Source organism: Podarcis muralis, chromosome 8 (genome assembly GCF_964188315.1).
Source record: "Podarcis muralis chromosome 8, rPodMur119.hap1.1, whole genome shotgun sequence".
Lineage (NCBI taxonomy): Eukaryota > Metazoa > Chordata > Lepidosauria > Squamata > Lacertidae > Podarcis > Podarcis muralis.
In genome coordinates this window covers 53,874,296-53,887,173 of record NC_135662.1, presented here as the reverse complement: position 1 = coordinate 53,887,173, position 12,878 = coordinate 53,874,296, and the positions used below count along the sequence as shown (strand labels likewise).

Sequence of the window (12,878 nt, the reverse complement as noted above, 5' to 3'; positions counted from 1 at the left end):
GTGCCAGAGCTGAGCTCATGGGAGCTCTGGCTAGGGAAAAAGCCCTGGTTATTAGAGGTGTGTCAGAATGATTGGACTAGGTCCAGAGATCATATCCCTTATCAGCCATAAAACTCAGTGGATGACCTTGGGCCACTCACAGTCTCTCAGACTCACCTTTCTTACAAGATTGTTGTTATGTGGATAAAAGGAGGAGATCTATGTAGACCATCTTGGAAGATGGAAATGTAATAAATTAAAATAACTGATAGTACTGTTAAAGGCACAGGAGAAAGCTTAATCAAAATAGTGGCATTCTTATACAAACAATTGCTGCTTTTAGCTGTCAATGGAGCCATGCTCTTAAATGTTGTGGGAACCCACATCAGCTCTGTGTATTTCTGTATACATGAGATTATTCTTTTGTCTTCGCACTACGTGCCCAGAACATACTGGGCACATTGACACAATCAAATTTTGAATTAGCTGAGATACACACAAGTATCACACCCAGACCCATTGCTTACAGTTCACTTGTCACTTTGTGTAAAACAAGCCAAGAGCCACAGTTAACCATAGTTTCCCATTCTGGCCAAACCAGGAAACTATGGCTAACAGCTTCCCAACAATCCCCAATACTAAACAATGATTGAAAGCTGGCTTCCAGATCCTGGCTTGTTTGACAGCCATTAACCATAATTTGCTGTTGGTATCAAGATGTAACAGGAAGCTATAATGAGCTGCATCTTCCTGGCTTGTTTGCTCATGCAAACAAGCAATAACAAAGGAGCTGTGGGCAGGTGTGCAGGTGTGCAAAGCTCTTGTATATCCCATTTTATTAAGTTGATTTGTTCATACAAATGTGGCCAATGTACAACCATCATTACTCAGCATGAAGGTTCAGTTTCTTCTATCCTTCAGGCTCTCACAGTTGCGATTTCTTTCGGTTTGTTTTACATTTCGGTTGTATAAAAATGCTTATGTAACTATTTTATTAAGTACTATTAAAGGGCCAGAGCTAATCCCTGAAGAAGACAGTCCTACAAATGTATTTTTGGTCCTCGTAGCATTGCAGCGATGGGGGGGGGGGAATTATAGCCACTAAATGTTGCCAGGTGCTGTTTTTCCCATCATTGTCAAACTGTGACGGGAGAGGTGGCAGCTGTGCCACTTCCAGCTTCCTCAGAGATCTTAAAAAGGGACAGAGGTCTGCTCCTTTGGAAAGATGGCTGGCCTGGCTTATGCTCATATTGTTCCAGCATAATTGAGATGGCCTATGTTTCAAAACAAAAACAAATCATGGCTTGTTTTATCTTCACAGAAGGGAAAATCACTTCCCACACAAAGAAAAAAGGTTTGGCTATTTAAATACATTGGACTGGTATGGTAGCAGGTGCAGGACAGCGGCTCTTTTTTGGCGCCTTAGCAGCATTCAGATGAGAGAGACTTGGTTAAGGACACTTTAGCTAAAGGGCTAGAAAGCACACATGTATTTATTTGGTAGAGACAGCATTCATAATACATATGTCGCTGAGCATGAGCAAAAATTTATTCAGCATGAAATTGTTCATTTTTGTACTGGTTAATTTTATAAAATGTGTCCCCCCCTCCCGCCAGAGACATTTTCATTAAAAGATAATGCTAATATACTGTTTTGCACTACTTACAGAATCCCTCATTTCTGAATGCATTGCTTTCCGTAAGATGGTAATACAGTGTTCAATGTATTGCATTTTCTGGGGATTCCACACTTTCAATCCCTTCTCCTTGTCCATTTCCACAATTTTCCTGTTATGCACACTGATGTTTTCTCTCCAAATAGGCTTTCAATTTGGGAGTGTCAAGCTTTTCAAAGCACTTTTAAGTTGCTAAGCATTTTGCAATCTTTATTGTGTTTGCCTTCACATGATCTGGTAAAATGAGTTATCATAAGCAAATTCACCTGTTGCATTTTTGTCAATATGGACATTTTTTTGCAAGTAGAGCATGAGAAATGCTGCTTTGTATATTGATTTTGATATTCCTCTTGACCAACTTACAGCCTTTTTTGTAATGGCAATCCAAATATTTTGGATCAGGCTATATGCATTTTATACATTCAACACATGCATTGTATAGATCCTACACCTATTCAACTCTGCTTTTACAAATGCTAAGAACAGTTCTGCTGGATCAGACAAAAGACCTATATGGCTCATCATAGGGTTTGGCATTGGATTTGGATGAATGCTAAAAGGTGAACCAATTCAGGTCAGCCTATGATTAGGTGGATTGGATTGACGAAGCCTTGAATCACCCTGGGTCAAATGGGGTCCACCTGGAGCAATCCAGGGCTGTCAAAAGCAGGAGCAGGGGGTAAAAAAGGAAGTGAGCAGATAGTCCACATGCATCTCCTCCTCTTCTTTGACCACACTGCAAAGTCCCCAAATTAGTTTGGGCCCTGGATCATCAGGGTCACTCCAAAGCCCTGAACTGGACCCCAAATTAGATTGGGTGTATGTGCAAAGCCCTAGTTCAGCACTTTGTCCTCACTATGGCCAACAATTGAACGCTCACAAACAGGACATGAGTGCACTCATGATCCCTAGCCACTGGTGTTGCATATTGCCTCTGATATTGGTTGCAGTAGATAGCCATCATGACTAGTAGCTATTGGTAATATTATCCTCCAAGAATCGAACAAATCCCTTTTGAAAGCATACCAAGTTGGTGGCCATCATTATGTCTTGTGGTATTCTTGTCAGTATCTCAGCTCACAGTCAGAGGTACCTGGCCTCCCCCGAGGCAGCTGAGTGAGACACTTGTTTACCTTCCGTCTGCGACCCCCGGCAGACTAGGTCGTATATCGGCGATTCTTCTCATTAGACTTGAGGAGAACACACCCTCTGCTTCTCTCTTCTAGCTTCCCCCCCCAGGGAGGGGAAATAAGACAGACAGGAGTCTATTTACATGTTTTATTCCTGTCATTCAGCAGTACATAGAATCGTGACTGCACCCTTCAGACTCCATTAGAAGAGTCACAACTCCGCCCCTGCACTTCCAGCACAGGTCAGATGACACTCTGAGCTAACATCCGGTGCTCAGTACAGAGAAAAGACTGCCCCTTTTCTCCAACAGTACAGTTCCAGACAGCAACATCCTGTTTTGCTTTCCAGCCACCTGCAGCTGGCTTTTGCATTGCTGCTTTTATCCAACATATTTTAAATATGCACTCTGTAAAGAACTATATCCTTTTGATGTCCTAATTCTCCCACGATTCAGTTTCATTGGATAGCCCATGTTCTAATATTATGATGGAAGAAAAGCTTTATTCACTTTCTCCAAACTCTACATATTCACCTTTTCCCTAAACAAAATGGCCTGAATATTGTAACCTTTTCTCATAGCTCCAGCCTCTTGATGATTTTGACTGCCCTTTTCATATTTTTTCTAGCTCCAGGTAGACTGCTATTCTAGCAGACACATCTTGTTAAGTTTATATTTTCTCTACAGGAAATTGTCTTCTCTCTGTTCTCCACAGTAACCACAGTAACATTCTTTAGGGTGACTGTAAGTGAAATTGAGAACAGGAAACACCACTAATACTGTATCAGTATGGTTCTTACCTGAGTTATCCAAGAATCTTAATCTGTTGACAGAAAGTTACGGTGCTAAGAAGAATATTGGGCAATGTAACAGTGTGGAAGTTGACTATAATACACTTGGTCTTGTGTAATTATAATCACCCTGTAATTGGATCTAAATGAGAAAGAAGTTTCTCAGTTCTCAATTAGGTCTTCGATTTATGGCATGCTGGCAACTCCATATGTAGCTGAACTTAATGGGCAGAATCAAACCATATTTAAGTACTTTTGACCATTTACTGAACTGGATTGGGCTAGTATGTTTGCGACCTGAAATGCTCACATCCATTTCAGCAAGTTGGAAACACACCTTACAGATTAATAAAGAAATCAACTGAGCATGTGAACACAATTTCCCTTTTACAGATAGGAAACTTGTGGGAATGTTTAGGGAGGCAGGAGAGGATATATTGTGTATTAATATCCTTCCTAACTTGCGCTAGCAAGTTCTATAACTTAGCAGAGTTTTAACATTCCCCTTTTAAACACACAGTGGGTAGCTGGTTGCAAGCTTGTTTAAGCTTCTCAAGATAAATTCCTGGTAAGATCCCTTATTTCCCTCTTAAAAGAATGATCATGCCACAATCTTATTTAAAGTATATAAAAGAAGTTTACTCACAGCATCATCAGTTCACAGTTGGATCCCTGAAGACAGAGTTAGTGACAGATATATACATGTGAGTCTATCCCATATGGAGATAGTCTCTTTGTCCTCTGTTGGCTGAAAGCCAAGCTCTAGCTAAAAAGAGCCTCTCCAACAAAGAGAGGAAGTCAAAAAGAGAGGGAGGATGGTGCGTGCCTTGTGCTTTTGTTACCTGCACGGGTAAGGTCACGCCCACCTCTATCACATGCAAGAGGAAGTATGTCCCAGTCCAGGAGGAAACAGGAAGTTCTGACTGGCTGGACCAAACATCTCCTTGCATGTCCATGCTAGGAAAACAAGGAATGTTGTATTTGACTGCTACCTATGTATCACATCCCACAAAACCGAGGTCGCGTGAAAGAAAACGACTTGTTTCACGGCCACCTGAGCAGGGATTTGAAACCTTGCCTTCCAGGCCTAATGCTATAGCTCCTGGACCATGCAGTAGCCCTCTATTACTTTTTTGGTGCACCAGATGGCACGCCATACACAACCAGCCACCCCAGATAACACTGCACTGTGCATCTACTCATCCCTCCCCTTTCTCAATGTACAGCATCCATCTGGCAAGAGGAGGCTGTGTGGATTTCTTGCTGTTAGAAAAGGCAACGCAGCACATTTCCCTTCAGAACAGCCTATTCAGCTGTTTTCCTTTCTACTTTTTTTAAAAAGAAAAAACTGTAATCTTTTGTAAGCAAACTATAACTTGAAACTTAGCCATAGGTTGTCTGCATTGCCCTGCAGAAGGTGTTGTCAATCCCTCTCCCTCCCCGCTCCACAGCGTTTGCTACAACCTGAGCCTTCTGGCTTCTCTGCTTGATCCGTGTTGTTGCTTGTGTCTTTTGCGGGGGCTGCTGAAGCGGGTGGGCAGGAGAGAGAGACGCTGCACAACTGTGTGGGGAGACAGTTGATCTTCCGGAATGAGTGAACTGTCACTCATGCATACCCTAAATTTGGGGGTGGGGGGCGAGAGATTAAGGCAGCACTTTTCCTCCTGGTTTAATTGATAGCTATAGGATTAATAAGGCAAATCACAGGAGGCAAGCTGAACGCGATCAAAAAAGAAAAGAAAGTATCGTGGAAGGAGACTTTTGCTGCAGAGCCGGCTTGAGACCTCTAATTCAGGAAGGAAAAGGAAGGGAAAATGATACCATCTGCCAAGATGACTTCACAGTCCTCTTGTACCTGGAACTTTATTGCTGACAGCGTGGATCCTTAAATCTCTGCGGCTTGTAAGTGTATGGCTCATGGCTACATATGGGATGAGTCCACCTGGTACTTGGAACGTGTAGGGGGGGGGATCTCAATCTACTCTGGAGTGAGCACCATTTTTTTTTTTTAACACTTCTCGACTCTTTGTGTATATACAACTGTCTAACGGAAGTGACATCCGATTTTGGCTGCTACCTTTGAGTCGAAGTAAGCCCCATAATTGAACCCAGTGGAACTTATTTCCGAGTGCACCTGCACGGTGCAATCCTAGCATGCATATAAGTTAACAGGAGCTTCTGAATATACGTGTGTATAAGATCAGGAACGTTTAGAGTGGATGGGGCCGCTGTCACGTCTTCTTTCAAGGCAACTGGTTATTATGGATCGGGCTTTGGAGTCTGACTTTGGGTCAAAGCATGCATGAGATGTGACTGTCCAAGTCGACGTCTTTTCATTGGCACAAGGGAAAGGATCTCTATATTTTGCAGCCGACTGTCTCTTTCTCCCAGCTGAGAACCCCCTTTCCGTTCTCAAGGGACAACACACCACTCCTTGGTGCTTCTTGGAGTAGCAGACATCCGTTCTTTTTGCTCAGAAAAGTCGCTTGCAAAAAATCCATGTTGTTTTGGGAAATTGACACCAGTTGGGAACCAGTTTAAATTAAAAGAAAAAGAAGTCATCTGAACCTGGGTCTTTCTTGGCATCAAGTCCTCTTCCAAAGCAAGCTGCCCGATTTCGGCTGAGATCCCCCTACTTGGGCGTAAGCGCCCATAGAAATCCGCAGGGCTTACTACTTCAGCAGGAAGATTTAGGCTGCAAGAGCCGCGGAGCCCTTTGCAACCAGAAGTGCAGTCGGAAGCATTTACGGGAGGGGAAAGAGGGCTTGGAAAGGCCCCCTGGTTTGTTTGCCTCAAGTCCATCCCTCCCCCCCCCCCCCGCGCGCCCAAACAGGGCTTGTTTTGCAGGTTGTCTCCCGCTCGTAGGACCCCCATCCTCTCTTAGTGGCATCTAGAACAGAAGAGAGACTCTTCCTCTTCTCTGCATCAGCTTTGGAAGCAGCAGGTGTTGGAGGAGGAGGAGCTGCAGCAGCCGGAGGAGGAGGAGGTCGAAAGGGGGTGCATGGTTCCCCCTCCCTTCTGCTCCTTAACTATCAAACGATTTTATTTTCAGTCACCTCTCTCTTCTCCCGCCTCCCTCTTCTTCCTGGGTGGATGCCTTCGCCAGTGGGAGAGGGAGATCGAGAAGGAAGCAGCGGCGGCGGCGTCTGCCGGCTGGGAAATCCTTGTGTGTGAAAGAAGCGGGTACTGCGGACTTTGCCCTTGGCAGCAGCTGTGGGAGCCGCTGGCAGGAGCCAGAAAGAAGGAAATTGGGCCCTGCCGGGGGGGGGGGCATCTCTGTCCCCTTCCAGCTCCCGCACTAGGTCTCTAGATGCCCCCTTCCCCCCGCCGCCTCCTTTCTCACCCTTGACCAGCATCTCCTCCTGCTGCTGCTGCCGGAGCGCGCTCGCCGTCTTTGGGATGGTGCTGCCTTGATGGGGAAGAGGCGGCGGCGGCGGAGAGAGGCGCCTACCTAAGCGGGTAGGAGAGAGGACCCTTCCCCCCCTCCTTGCCTATCTCTGGAGTGAGGGGAAGAGGCAAGCGTGCGATCAGCCGCCAGAGGATCCACAGCGAAACTTTTATTGCAGCTTCCACCCACCCACACATCCCCCAGCCATCCTCACCCCCGGACAGCATCCTGCGCGCTTGCAAATGGAGGGACTGCGGCTCGCAGGAAGATTCCTGGTCTAAATTGGCAAAGGGGGAAGCAGCAGGAGGTGGTGGTGGTGAAGAGCAAGGCACAAGTTAAAGGGCGACCAGAGAGGAGGCGCCCCCTCTTTTTTTTTTTTTTAAATCATTTCTTTTTAATCTCCGCGACTCTCCTGGCTTCTCTTCGCCCCTCGCCACTTAGGAGGATCTCTAGGGGGGGAAAACACACACCCAGATTATTGTCCTGGACTGTTGAAGAGGACACCCCCCCCCCCGACCGGCTTTCCTTTCCTTCCTCCTCCCTTCCTGCCCTGCTGCTGCTGAGCGATGGGCTTCTTCCAACCCTCCGCTCCGGCTTGATCCTGTGTCGCAAGGGAGGCAAAATGGACTTGGCCGGTTTGGAAAGACTTCGGCTCTAACTGAATGGCGCGCAGAGATCCTTAAGCCCCTCCTTGGGTGACTCTTTCTTCCTCCACCTCCCCCACCCTCTACCCCCTTTTGCTGCCTTCCCCTCAACTCTAGCCTCTCCCCTCTTTGGGTGTCTCTCCCACCACCTTGCCCGTCCGAGAAGCGAGATCGAGGAACTGATGACGGACCCATCGCTCACCCCCCCTTCGATGCATCAAAAGAACCTCCAGGGCCGGGAAAGGTTGGCCTCGAAATTCTCCAGGAAATACTTGGGGCTGCTTTTGGTGTTGTATGAAACTGGTGATTAAAGGGGGGGAGCCTGGAAAGGAGGAGAGGAGACGAACCCTCCCCCCCCAACCTTCACTTTCTCGAGCCTAGTGGCTCCTGCCGGTGGTGGACTGCGATCTCTGGAAGTGGAGCTTGTGCGTCGAGGGCTCTTGCTCTCCCTTCCCCGCCTTGCCCTTCTCGGCCAGTTATGCAGACTCCCTGTGGTGGTTGCTGCTGCTTCTGCTGCTGCTGCTAGGATCCGATGCTGGCCGCTCTGGAGCCAGGGGATGGAGATGGGGGGCTGATCATCGCCAGACGACGGTGAGAGGGGAAAGGAGAGAAAGAGCTGGAGAGACGGGGGCGCTGATCCACTTGGGTTCAGCGCGAAGCGCGCGTGGGCTTCAGGCTGCTGCTCGGGTCTCCCTCCTCTTCCCACCGCAGGAAGCCCTCTCGTCTCTAAATGGAATTAGTGGAGATCGAAGCCCCTTGTGTAAGGAACAGACATGATCCATGGGCGCAGCTTGTTTCACAGTAAGTACCGTAGATCTCCGCCGGATCCCTCAGGGCCAACCGTGCCCTGTGCTGCCCGCTGCCCACATTGGCCGCAGCCACCTTCTTGGGCAGAGAGCATTGTGTGTGACCCAACTAGTAGAGAAATCAGGTGCGGAAAGCTTAATGGCGTAGGTGTAAATATTCCCCTCCTTTTCCTCCTCCCCCCCCCCGCATTAAAAATATATAAATAAAATTTTAAAATGTAGCTACTGAAGATTTGTTTGTTTTGACTAGGATGAAGTTCAGGAGGTTCCTAGAGCTTGTAGCTTTCAAAGTCATGCGTAAAAGAAAGGGGGGGGGGGAGAGAGAAAGAAGGATGCCCTGCAAAACTCTCTTTACCTGCCCCCACCCCTCCTTGAGCTATTGAGGTTTCAGGCCGCGGTAAGCTCCCTTACGGTAGAAGTCAGCAGCACTGGAATCGATGGGACTTAACCACGTAATTGTGTAGGGGCAGAGATTAGACGTTTACCAGTCTGGCTGCAGTCCTAAATCATTAACTTGGAAATAAGTCTCATTGAAATCAGTGGAGCTTACTTCCATGTAAATGGGTCCAGAGCCCTCTACATTTTCTAACTCTTCAGCCCCATTTCAGGTTTGATGCTGCGATTTTGACCAAACCAAAATGACACATCCATCTTCTGTGCCAGTTCTAGGACATCAGCATTAATCCGAAGTATAAACTCATTGATTACTGTAATTACTAAGGATTAGTGCCAGTACTGAATTCGGACAGTAGTTGTTGTAGTCATCATCACGGAAGGATGAAATCCAAGTATTTGGACTCAAGTTGGTGATTGTTGATTCACCCAGTTTTGGAGCAGCAATCTTTCTTGGACTTATTTCACTAACTGGATTTTTATTTTATTTTTTTAAAAAGTTGTTATTGTGTATGCATTGTGTTAAGCACATTGCAGTTAAGCAAAAGTTACAGTAATGGAAGGGAGATGAGTGGTTCCACACACATACACACAATTCATTAATAGTGGACAGTTTTGGTTTTTTTAAAAAGAGAGAATAGTACAAAAGTGGAGGGCATGCACGTATTGACATACAGAGGGCACGCAGTTGAGACCAACTACTAGGATTTAAGCCAATTTAATTTTATGTGAGTGTGCTCACAAACATTGTGTAAAATGCCTCTGATATCTGTTTTCTTTGTGAAGTATCAAAATAGTTTGGAACATTAGTAATGGCCAGGGAACTTTCCTTTGTCATCTACTTATTTGCCCTGTTCGTGTCTTAAATTGACTTAAGTTCTATCTAAATAATGTGCAGGGAGGCACTTGGAGTCTACACAAACTGCACACACAAAATCTAAGCTTCCTGAGCAGTGTGGAATGTGGGGAAATAGTGACAAGGATGACCCAATGAGAACAACTCTTGTTTTACCTCTTTTAAAGCTCAATGAATGGGACTTCTGTGTCAAGATAGCAGACTGTCCCTTTCCCCATTTGCTGCACAGCTTGCCTTTTTGATGGAGGCCATAGAAAAAGTAATCAAAAGAAGGGAAGATAGATTTTGTATTAGTACATTTCTAATCATGTGAATGGAATTAATTTTAAAAAAAATCAGTTATGTATAACCACAGCCAAGTTGTTAGTGTTCAGTTGCCTAGTAGCTAATAGGAATGCATAACATCTACAGTACCTTTTAATGTGCAAATGGGTTTGTGCTATCTAGCTCCATTTGATTAGAATCAAAGAAAATTCTGCCATTAAATTTAATAGGATGTGAGTGTTCCTTTTATTGTGCCTGCAACAGTAAATCACCATTATGCCCATTTTTCAGATGTAGGTGGAAATAACTGTATGATACCCTTCAGTTTTGTAATTTTCAGGAGTTGACTTCCAGAGCTAACTGAGGTTGTGATTCCATGCAGACTTAATGACCAAGTTCATGAGTTTTTGGATCAGGGTGCAAGGCCACAACATTTGATGAAGTTAAACTCAGGACCCAGTCATCGGTATTTTATGTGGAAGTCTATTAAAATGAATGGTGACTAACTGCAATTAGAATTGAGGTATTTTCCCAATTCACGTTAATGAATGGTGTTAAGCATGCATGAGACGGCACAGGACATAATGCATTTGTATTATATGGCATTGCACAAACTCTCTCTGTTAACATTAACTTTAAAGCCACCAATTCACAATGCATTCTTCAAAATATCTTCTTCCAAGAACAGCGCTGTTCCTTACTTTTCTGGAATTTTTGAAACATCACTGGCTGTACATGACCAAAAAGTGTTGCTCAGGGAAATCAAAATGTTATGCACACTGCTAAGAATTATGCCTTCATTTTCCTATATTATTAGAAATCATGTAAAACTTACTGAGTAACTTGGCATATGGATTCCATTCTGACCTCTTTTATGTCAGGCATGCTGGAACAAATGTTTTCAGCTATTAGAACAATGCAACTGGAATATAGTCCCTATTTTACCCCTCCCCTTGTTCTGTGGCCTCCAGCAGGTCACATAAGTTTTATGAGTCCCGGTCTCTGCATTTCTAAAATGCCATGAAGCAATTCCTATGCCACAGAATTTCTAAAAAGTGTTTTGGGACTCCAAGGCAGCAAAAGATATGTGCTTGAAATTACACATTGGCTAAATGAAGAGTTTTGCCCATGTCTTACAGAGTTATGAATTGGCCTTGTTGCTAGGTTGTCCTAGAGTGCTAACTAACCTTTGTGGCATGGAATCCAGCTATGCCACCTGAAGGCAGTGCTTCTCTTTCAAGGATGTCACACATTATATCAAAAGGCAAACTATCTATCTATATAGCTACTAAATGAACACAGTCTTTGCCATCTAGCAGGACCACTGCAATTCAGAGTGACGTCATGGGCACTTATTGGCTACATAGTCCCCTGACTTCTTTTTCACCTCTGCAGCCATTTAGGATGCAGTTTCAAGGCATAGTCTGAAGTTGGTTGGACGAGGTATGTGAAACTGCCAAGTTGTTAATATTTATTAATTACATTTTTTATCCTACCCTGCCTCCAGGGAACTCAGGTCCAAGATCACCAAGTGAGCTTTGTGAATGAACAGAGGCCTGAGTTCAGGTCTCCTTCTTGTAGCCAGTGCACTGACTGTTTCTTCAGTGTGACATCTCCAAATGTTGTCTTGAAACTATGTATAAGGTTTCAACTCCTGTGTGAGACTTTTCCAGGCTGAGCATTCCTCTACCAAACACTATTCATCTAAGTGTTTTTTTTTGGGGGGGGGAGTGGGGGAGGGCAGGGATGGACATATTCATCTGTGTATGTGTGTGAGAGACAGACAGACAGACAGACAGACAGACAGACAGACAGAGAATATATATAAGCTCTCTTGTTTCTGCTGAATCGTTATGAAAATCACAGTACTGCTTTTTAATTGGAACCCGTAGGACAACCCCACACTGCGTAAAATGAGGTGTGACTACATTTTGAACTGATAATATAGCTGATGCCCCAATATTATTCAGAAAGGGCCTCCAACCCTGCAGAGAGGGTGTTTTTTTAATGGGGGGGTGGATTGCAGGTGGCTGCAGGGGAGAAGGAGGCAATGAAAAACTTTCTTTCAGTGATGTTCAGTAAGTTAATTTATCTTAAGATCAAAGCCATAATTGTTAGTGGCATCCATGTGACAAATGTGAAATATCGTTTCTCTGGTCTAAGATATGTGTATCTTAAGATAAAGGTTTTGGGCTCTAGCAGTGTATCAAACTGGCATCTTGACTGGAACAGTGCAGAGATGGAAGAAAGTATGGAAAGGTGCTCCATCAAGACTCAGCACTTCAAGACTCTAGAAACTAGTGTGTCTGTATGAGCAGGGCAGGTACAATTAATATTTTATCTGATTTATTTAAACCCAAGTTTGATTCTTCCTAAAGCATGTCTAGCAATGTTTCTTGGTACCCACAAAGGATGAATGAGTGCTCAGGATAATGTGTATTTTCAGTAGTTTCTTCTCATTTTATCCCAATGTCTACTAGCTTGGAGGCAGTAGAATTGATATGGCCTGACTGATGGAGTCTTTGTTAAATTTGCTCATTGGATGACCTTGAAGAAACAAGTACATCTCCTAGTCTATGTTCATCAAATATAACAACAATTAACTATGCCATCACATGATTACCACCTTGCTTGTAATAGGGATTGTGGAGAACTAAATGTGCTAAATGCACCGTAGAGTGACCAATTTTTCAAGCCCTCAAATTGCAGCTGCACTGATTCACAAATATGTGAACCCTTATCTAGAAAAAAACATAGTGTGTAGTGCCTTCAATAAGCACAGAATCAATTTCTTATTTCTTTGCACATAAAATACACATGAGTAAATGGGTAACTTCATTGTGCTCATGTTTCAAATGGTAACAGCTCTGAAGGCTTACTGAGCCTCATGCATTGCAGCAATCCATCTCTGAAGAAAAAGTATGTTGACAATCATGCAAGATTTATATAAGA

The 12,878-nt window shown here is 44.5% G+C and overlaps 1 protein-coding gene across 1 annotated transcript in view; it reads left to right on the top strand.

Moving 5' to 3' along the window:
• Positions 1–6,402: 6,402 nt before the first annotated feature.
• The window catches only part of NETO1 (neuropilin and tolloid like 1), a 101,959-nt gene continuing 95,483 nt past the window's right edge, over positions 6,403–12,878 (top strand). Inside the window, exon 1 of the mRNA XM_077933195.1 lies at positions 6,403–8,408. Coding sequence (XP_077789321.1) covers positions 8,381–8,408 — 28 coding nt within the window. The 5' untranslated portion in view covers positions 6,403–8,380. The remainder of the gene's footprint in view (positions 8,409–12,878) is intronic.